A 10,185-nucleotide genomic window follows, 5' to 3' on the forward strand; every position below is an offset into this window, starting at 1 on the left:
GAATTTAACCTCCGGCATCGTGGTATCACATCGCGGGATTGTTGGTGGTGAATTTCCTTGGTCATCCAGAGTCGAATTCGAAGCGAAGAGAGAGCCTAAAAGATCAGCTTTCTCTTTCGCGGTATGGGCCAATGACTCACCGTCCTTGTGCAGAGATGGAAAGGAAGGCTGACAGAAATTTCTAAGACGAGCCTTAGTGAGAGACCATAACGCACGTGTTCCTGAAGGGAGAAGCACCAGTCTCTCGCTAATTCTGCCAATGTACTCCGTCTTCGCCTTAGCAATCACATTTTTAAAGGACCTAGAGGCAGAGTTATATTCCTTTCTGAATGCGCTGGTCTTTACATTACGAGACGCCGATGCATTAGCCCAGTCATGGTAATGTTCCCATTTTCGGCGTGAGGCCGTTTGCAGAAACGACCAAACCAGGGCTGGCACTTGCCACCGATGGGCACCGCAGAATACGGAATGAACAGTTCCATACCCTGAAGCACCATATCGGCAACAGAGTCGGCAATAACGCTCGGATCATGCAGCGAGAAACAAACCTGCCCCCATGGGTAGGAGGCAAAGAAGGACCGCATCCCATTCCAATCCGCTGACTTGTAGACGCGGCGGCAGCCCATGAAACGAGGCCCAGAGGGCTCCACGTCCGATATTCGCGTTGGCGAGGTGACCAGTTGTGTCAAATCATATGCTAAAGCGAAGTCGAGAACAGATCTACCCGCATGATCGGTAGTACATGATCCAAGCCATTCGGCATGGTGGGCATTAAAATCACCAAGAACCGCGATCTCTGCGGATGGAATCTGCTGCAGTACGGAATCTGTAGCCATTTAAACGTGCTCAACCAGTCGGTCGGTTTCGGCATTACCGCTATGGGACCTATAAAGGCAAGCGTAGATTCGCGGATGGTCGTCACAATCTACATGCAGCCAGATAATCGATAGGTCCTGTCCTTCAAGGCTGCCGAGGCGTCGAGAGCATATATCATCTCTGACGTAAACGCACACCCCAGCTCGTGGTTCAAAGGAATGTTCCAATTTATACCCGGGGTAGGAAAGAAAAGTCGTATCGGCAGGAGAAGATATCTGGGTCTCGGTAAGAAAGAGCCGAGATGGCCCAGTGGTTAGAACGCGTGCATCTTAACCGATGATTTCGGGTTCAAACCCAGGCAGGCACCACTGAAATTTCATGTGCTTAATTTGTGTTTATAATTCATCTCGTGCTCAGCGGTGAAGGAAAACATCGTGAGGAAACCTGCATGTGTCTAATTTTAACGAAATTCCGCCACATGTGTATTCCGCCAACCCGCATTGGAGCAGCGTGGTGGAATATGCTCCAAACCTTCTCCTCAAAGGGAGAGGGGGCCTTTATCCCAGCAGTGGGACATTTACGGGCTGCTAATGCTAATGCTAAGAAAGAGCAAGGCCGGTTTCGCCGTCTCAAGTTGAAAGTGAACGGCGTTCAAGTTCGAGTTGAGTCCCCTTATGTTGCAGAAGTCCACAGTGAGGGTGGTTGGGATGACCTAAGAAGAACCGGCGAAAGAAACTCAGCGGGATATTGTTTTTTTTTTTTTTTGTTTCATTTTGTTTATATTTTTTTTATATTTTAGTTATTTGAAACAGCCTGGAGGCGTTCATTTCATTCCCAAGGTGCAGTCAACTAAAAAGTCTTTAATGTTGTAATATATTTTAGAACACAAAACGGTCGCATAAAAATTGTCTTCTCGGTTGAAGTGGAGGATCAACACATTCAACTTGCAGAGTGTTAGTGGGAGTAGTTTTCATGACTCCAATAATTATTCTGAGGCATTTGTATTAAATTTTATTAAGTTTTTCAGATACGGCTTTATTTAGTGAATTTAAGACAAACAGTTTATAGTCTAAATGACTACGAACTATTGCATTGTACAGTAGTTTAAGAAAATAGGGGTCAACTCCACACCAGACTCGTGAGACTGCTTTTAGGACGTTCATGGCCTTTTCACATTTTTTAATAATATGCTTAGAGTGACAAATTCAGTGAAAAAGTTTCTTATCGAGTATTATGCCTAGAAATTTCGTCTTGTTGACAAAGTTGATACGCTGATCCCCACAAAACATGTCGAAGACGGGAATAAGCCTTTTTCGTGTAAAAGCAACTGCCTGAGTCTTATCTACTGAAAGAGATAAGCCATCAGAGAGCCATAGGTCAAGATAATGCAAAGCAGAGTTTAAACGCATTGTTAAGTTTTGGACGGAAGAAGATCTATGGTATAATACAATGTCATCAGCATATTTAAGGATGTTACAAAAGTTATTAACAGACAATTCAAGATTGTGGGTATAAATACTGTAAAGCAGAGGGCTGAGGACTAAGCCTTGCGGGAGACCTTTCCAGACGAATCGGGGGGGAAAAAAATTTTGGTGCAACAGAAATTGATCTGCAAAATAGCAGATTACATATGAAATGAGTAATCCTCGGAGGGATGCTCAGCTGGTGCAGTTTTTGCCTGAGTACCGGAAGAAGAACATTATCTTATGCAGAAGAAATATCTAGAAAAACACCCACAAGGTACTCTCCGTTAGAAAAGGCTATTCGGATGTATGTTGAGACTATCGAGAGTACCCTAACACATATAGGTTGGTGTTGCTAGTGTGTGCAGTTTAAACGTGTTACGTAAATAATAAGCAATTTGGGATTTATTTATTTATTTCATCCAAATTATGTACATGTGAGTTACAATACCTGCCAGCAAGATATATTCCTTATTTATTCACTGATTTAACCACTGTATTTTAACTACGATTAAAAATTCAAAAAGTGACAGTTAGAAGACAAAGAATGGACTCATTAAAACAGTCTTTCTCTGCTATGTCTGAGATGTTTCACACTAGAATGAACGAGTTCCAGCACGAACTACAGAAGAATTCGAGTAGCAAAATCGCTGCGACCACTTCATCCATTGCTGCTGATTTTGAAGCTTTTAAAATTTTTATCATAGCCACGTTGAACACCTTACAACATCAGGTTGAATTCCTTAGAACGGAATTGGATCGTCAGGAGATGCGAAGAAGGCGCAAAATGCTGCTCTTGCACGGTATCCCCGAGAGGAAGACGGAAAACCTTAATTCACGGGTCGTGTCTGTTTTCGCCGAGCATCTAGATTTGCCGAACTTTTCCAGCTCCAGTATAAAAACGACGTATCGTTTGGGTCGCTCACCGACAAAAAAACCAAGGCCCGTTGTGGTTAAGTTCACTGATGTCATGGTTCGCAAACAAGTATGGTATGCCAAAACTAAATTCAAGGGCACCGGCATCACACAGTCAGAGTATTTAACTAAGCCTCGGCACGATTTATTTCTTGAAGCCCGGAAGCGCTTTGGCGTCACCAACTGCTGGACCCGCGATGGATATGTGTACATCATCAGCCCAGACGGAGTTCGCCACCAAGTAGAGTGTCGGGGTGATCTGGAACTTATTCCCGTTGCGTCGAGGTCTGCAGTCGAGGATGGTTCTCCAGCCCTGAGCCCAGGAACGGTGGTAAAGAGCCCTGAGACTAGGCTTCCCATTTCTCGTACAAGAAGAGCGGTTAAGAAATAACTATTTGGTACTCTGTCACTAAATTATTCAAATTCAACTGCACTTTTTCGTATTTCGATACTGTACTCTAATACTGTATAAAATGAACATTTGTAACTGTTGTTTGGAATGTAGCTTCAATGTAGTAATTTATTAAATTTCTACCCACTTACAATTTTATAATGTAAACGAGTAAACGAGTCTTATCTGAATGTGTGCAATACAAACGAACTTCACGCATATTATAATGCCATAGATTAGCGCTAATTTACTATTTCTTGTTGTTGTTATTTTATTATTAGATATTATTATTTTTTATTTCAATGTACTGATATTTCACTCGCTTATTATTGTTTTTAATTGTTTTTGTCTGTATTTTTTAACTAAAGTAATTATGATATAATTTTAATTTTTATTACTTTTTTCATTTATTTATTTATTTTTTTCTTTTTTGTTTTTTATTACTATTTATTTTTTTTGTATATCTTACCTTTGATTGACCTTGCTATAATAAATAACTTGTAGTAAGGTGTTCAGTTCTGTTTTCGTCATTTTTTTTCTGTTTATCATTGTTTTGTATGTAATCTTAGTTTAAAAAAAAAAAAAATTAATTTTAACAAAAATAACTTATTTTTTTTTTTTTTTTAGCATTAGCAGCCCGTAAATGTCCCACTGCTGGGATAAAGGCCTCCTCTCCCTTTGAGGAGAAGGTTTGGAGCATATTCCACCACGCTGCTCCAATGCGGGTTGGCGGAATACACATGTGGCAGAATTTCGTTGAAATTAGACACATGCAGGTTTCCTCACGATGTTTTCCTTCACCGCCGAGGACGAGATGAATTATAAACACAAATTAAGCACATGAAAATTCAGTGGTGCCTGCCTGGGTTTGAACCCGGAATCATCGGTTAAGATTCACGTGTTCTAACCACTGGGCCATCTCGGCTCTTATATATAATAACTTATTACCTATATGATAACTGTAGTACTATAGATATAAAATAATCGGCGTAAATTGTTCTATTTTAATTAGTTTTTTTAATATATTTTTTTTGTTTATTCTTTGAGTGGGTTTTTTGACTCGTTTAGTAATATTTTGTGTCTTCTTTTTTGTTATATGTTGTTGTATAACTACAAACCTGTAACTTTAAGGTTATTATAACAGGACTTTGTTGCTGGTGGGACATTGTAAACTTTATAATTATTATTTATACATTATTTTAGTGTAATTATTATTTTTAGTTATATATAAATATATTTGTTTCTTTTTTACTATGACTTGTCAAGATATAAGCCTCGATGATTCTTTTTTCTCACTGTCTTCTTCTAATGAATTGAGCACAAACTGTAGCTTTCACAGTCTTCCCACTCTTAATGAAACACTTGTAGGCGAATTATTACATTTATTTAGTTTATTTTATTTATTACACTTTACATAAATATAATATAATATTTTATTTAATATTTATTTATGTATTAATATTATAAACATCTTACACATTTCACCAATACATACATACAAATTATAATTTATATTAAATAATAAAATATATATAAATAATTAATTCACAAGCATATCGGGCGAAACCCGTAGTATACGGCGTTCGGATATTATTCTCCGACTACCGACTACTGCGGAACAAAGGCACATACTTAGTCGGCTTTAACGTTCGATGCGATTTGCTTTGTTTTCTCATTACTTTATATTTCCTGAGTTCCTAAGTTTTTGTGTTGTGCTATATTTCTATGTGTGACTGTCTATATTCTATTCTGTCTATCTTCTATTGACCTTTTGAACTTTCTTGTGTGTTTTGTGAACTGTGACTAATATACGTGTACTGGACTGTTAGCGTGAGTACTTTTATTTCCTCTGTATACGTGTTTACACACTTCTACCACACACTTGATTCTGTTTTCTCGGATGTAATGAAAAACTTTAATATTATACACATCAATGCTCAGAGTATTTCTGCACATTATCCAGATATGTTGACTTCTTTTGATAACAGGAATATCCATGCTATTCTGATATCAGAATCATGGCTTAAACCATGTTTGTCCTCTTCATCTTATGTTCTCCCTGGTTTCCAACTTATTCGGAATGATCGTCCTATTTCGGAATGATCGGAAGCTTACGTTAGAGCACGTATTACGGACATCGAACAACATAAGTCTTACTATAAAGATATTAAGAAACAAGTAGATATAGCATTATATAATTTAAAAAAAGCGTATTTCAACGTCTATATTAACTCGAACTTAAAAAACTCACGATTGTTGTGGAAAAATTTTAAAAAGCATATAAATTTTAAATCAAAGGGAAATTACACACTGCCTGACCATTTCAATGATTCGACAAAAAATAACAATCATTTTCTGGCTATTCCGGGTACATTCTATGCCACTCTATCGACTATAGATTATTATGAAATACAAACTTAATACAAACTTAAATACAGATTACTTTGCTTTAAAACCAGTAAATAGTTCTGTTGTGCTTGATATAATAAAGTCCTTACATTCTAATGCAATAGGGATTGACGGTATTTCTTTAGAAATGTTATCGAATGCTATTTCTGTTGTATTAAATATAATTACTGACATTGTAAATAAATCAATTTTAACCAATACATTTCCACTGCTCTGGCAAACTGCGCTGGTAAAGCCAATTCCAAAGAAAGACAATGTAAATGATTTTAATGATTTGCGCCCCATTAGTATTTTGCTCTGTCTGTCCAAAATTCTGGAATAGGTAGTTTTTAAACAGGTGAACCAGTATGTCAATGATAAAAACATCTTCCCGTCAAAACAATCCGGTTTTAGATCGAAACACAGCACTACTACAGCTCTGGCTGATGTGGTGGATGACATATTGGAAGCACAGGATGTTGGCGAAGGGACTATTTTAGTACTTTTAGATTTTTCTCGAGCCTTCGATAGCATAAATAGAGCACTACTGTTTTCCAAATTAAAATACTATGGATTTAGCTTAGAAACTATCAAATGGTTCTTAAGTTACTTAGGATACAGAAGCCAGATTGTTGAGATATCACAAGAGGATGGCACTAAACAGTTTTCGGACTGCAATACAGTAAACAGAGGTATTCCACAAGGATCTATACTCGGGCCCCTCCTCCTCCTCTTCGGGCCATATATAAAGTGCAGATGTAGTCAAAACCATACAAAATTGCAACTACCATATGTTTGCTGATGACATACAAATATATATCTCGTTCAAACCGGATAATATAAATTCGGCCGTTCAAAAATTAAACGATGATTTAGAACGCATCGCAAACTGGTCAGAATCGCATACGCTGACTCTTAATGCAAGTAAAACGAAATACATGATATTAGGTACAAGTAATTTCATGAACAGAATTTCACAAAGGGATGTAGCAGTATGTATCAAGGGTGAACGAATTGACAGAGTTACAGAGGCGCGAAATCTGGGACTACTTATAGATGAAAATCTAAGATTTCATAAACATTACGTAAGTGTTGTAAAAAACTGTTTCTACCGTCTAAAAGTTCTTTATCGCATTTATAAGTTCAGATTTAAGAATTAGGTTATGCGAGTCATTGGTACTGTCTAAACTGAATTACGCTGACACGGTAACCGGCCCTAGACTTCTTTCACACACGAAACAACTAATTCAGCGAGTTCAAAATGCCTGTGCTAGGTACTGTTTTGATATTCCGCCTCGGACACATGTTGCACCTTATATTTACAATGCAAAGATTTTAAAAATGGACTACCGTAGGCAACTACACTTTTCTACTTTGTAAAACAAGGTATCCCGCAGTATCTATATAACAAATTGCATTGGTCTAGTGACTGCAATAAAACCTATAGTACGCGGGCCAGTAGTCATCTCCTGCTCGTACCTCGACATCGCTCCACAGCCTTTGAAGGTAGCTTCCGGTACGCCGCCACCAGGTGTTGGAATAATTTACCGCCGCCGTTTCGAAATCTAAAAACGATTAACAGTTTTAAACGTAATTATAAATCGTTTTTGTTAATGCAGCAAATAGAAACATAAAAGACATATTTAATATATTTTTTACTATAATAATATAATGTATGTATTAATATATCTTATTGCAATTATGTGCATTTGTACCCTAACAACAATAATATAACATAAATTATTTTTATAACTTTCGATTTATAGAATATACCTACTAAAAAAAAAAAAAATATCATCGAATTTTAAATCTCTAAAAATATTTTATTACCTAATTATTACTTATAAATATGACCTTTATATATAAAACACAATGTAGTATCATAGTAATAGGTATATATTTAGAAAGAATAATGTATTTATAGATAAGTGTGAATACATTTTTGACTGACTTTGCTGCTGTCAGTCACGCCATCCTGAAGGCGCGAATAGTGTAAGTGCCCGACGGACCACCCCCCTCCCCCCGTATCTATCTAACACGCTATGATTCGATGCGCCTCAAATCAATTTCAAGATTATATTAAATGTTATTTGTGTAAATAAAATTATAAATACATGTATATCTTTTTGTATTTATATAATATATGTATATATACCAGGTTTTGTATAGTAATATAATCATGTATATTATATATATTGTTAGCGACAAAAATATCACCGGTGTTGTGGTCACGTGTCCTACTGTTATAAAGCTATAAAAGAGCATGACAAAGGGGGGATCGGACACTTTTTCTTGAGCACTCGGAACGTAAAGACGTTGACGAGACTCTTTTTTTTTGTAATCCTAATCTTTGATCTATATTTTTGTGTTTATTTTTGTGTTTATTACAATATAATTGCTAGAACATTTCAGTAAAAGTTTTGTTTGTTGATTTAAAGATATTCTAATGAGAGATTTAATGAATTTGTTTTTATTATTATTTAAGTTTAATTGTTAAATTGATTATAAATAAGAAATCTTTTTATTTGGAGTAGTTTTTTTTTTTTTTAATTTAATTATTAGCTTTTTGCTAATATCAGAAGTGGGATCTGGCTCCATAGCTAGATTTCCTTTTGATTTGGCATTCTGACTAGGGCTCATTAATTGTGTCTGACTAACGTGTCGGGCACAAATGAGAGACAATGAGGTAAAAATACTAATGACACACTAATACAAGGTTTGGAACAGCAGTTGCAGGCATTTCTAGATCGTCTCAATGCCTTAGAAGATAGCTCCAGTAACGGGCGATTAAGCAATGCAGTGGCTTCTGGATCAGGCACTGCTGATTTGTTGCCTGTACTACCATCAACATCTGGTCACCCGGAGTCACAAAGACAACCAGCATCACCACTGCCGCGTCCCACCGAGGTATCCGATATTGCTAGTCTGGACATGTCTGTGCAGCCGGGACCATCGGTATCCTCCGATACCATAGTGAGTGAGGTGACCGACAGGATTGTTAACGCCATCAACTTAATCCCGGTAAGATCCACCCATATTTATATCTCAAATTTTGACCCGCAGTATAATGATATAGATGCATGGTGAGATGAAGTCGATCACGTACGTATTCTTAATAAATGGGACGATAGAGAGTGTTTATCTCATATTGGTAATTGCCATAAAGGGGACGCGAAATTATGGTTAAACGAGTGGGTTACAAGTAATCGTACGTGGTCTAACTTTAAAAAGGACTTTAAGGCCTTATGCCCTCGTAAAGTTGACATCGCAAATATATTGTTTGAAGTAATGAGTACTAATTCCGATAGCTATCCTACTTATGCTGAATATTCTAGGTGATCATTATTACGTTTAAAAATTGTTAATGGTTTAAGTAATGAATTAATATTAGCAATTATAATAAGGGGTATAGTTGATCCTCAAATACGCGCTGCCGCCACTAACGCCAAACTTACACCTGATGATTTAGTGAATTTTTTTTCAATTTATACTAAGCCGATACAACATAAGATTATTCGAGGGCATCGCGAAATGTCTGATTATAAAGCTAATTACGTTAATACGCGTAAGAGGGAATATAGTGATACAAAAAGTAAATGTTTTCTTTGTGGTGGTTTTGGTCATAAGCAATATAAATGTTCGAAACGTTTTAAATCAAATAACAATAATGGGAATGTGCGTAACCTTCCATCAACTACCCCCAATAATACAAATAACATGCAAAATAAAATAGATCTTTGCACTTTCTGTAAAAAGATAGGCCATAAAGTTGAGGATTGTTTTACAAAACAACGTGTTGAAGCTCAGGGTAAACCTAATGTAAACTTTTGTCGTGAAGTTGTTGATAATAGAAGGAAAAATGATATTTGCGCGGCCGTTATACAAGGCGTTCCTGTTGATATTTTAATAGATAGTGGGTCTACAATTTCTTTAATATCGGAATCTATCATAAAACATTTTAAAAGTCACAAGACGCCTTGTTTTTGTATTTTACGCGGTATTGGAAGTCAAGAAGTAGAGTCATGCTTTTCGACCGTGTTAACTGTAGAATTTCCAGAAATTACTTTAGAAATCGATTTTCATATTATTGCTGATTGTTACATGAATACGCCTATAATAATAGGTACCGACGTTTTAAACAGGGATGGGGTTATTTACACGCGATCGAAAGGCAGACAATGTTTGACACGTGTACAAAATGTATTTAATATT

The 10,185-nt window shown here is 36.7% G+C and overlaps 1 protein-coding gene across 1 annotated transcript; it reads left to right on the forward strand.

Annotated features, from left to right (window-relative positions):
- Positions 1 to 2,826: 2,826 nt before the first annotated feature.
- LOC125075693 lies at positions 2,827 to 3,585 on the forward strand. Its single transcript, XM_047687403.1, has one exon. It carries the CDS (start codon positions 2,827 to 2,829, stop codon positions 3,583 to 3,585), a length of 759 nt encoding a protein of 252 aa, XP_047543359.1.
- The last annotated feature ends 6,600 nt before the right edge of the window (positions 3,586 to 10,185 follow it).

Source organism: Vanessa atalanta, chromosome W, assembly GCF_905147765.1.
Source record: "Vanessa atalanta chromosome W, ilVanAtal1.2, whole genome shotgun sequence".
Taxonomy (NCBI): Eukaryota; Metazoa; Arthropoda; class Insecta; order Lepidoptera; family Nymphalidae; genus Vanessa; species Vanessa atalanta.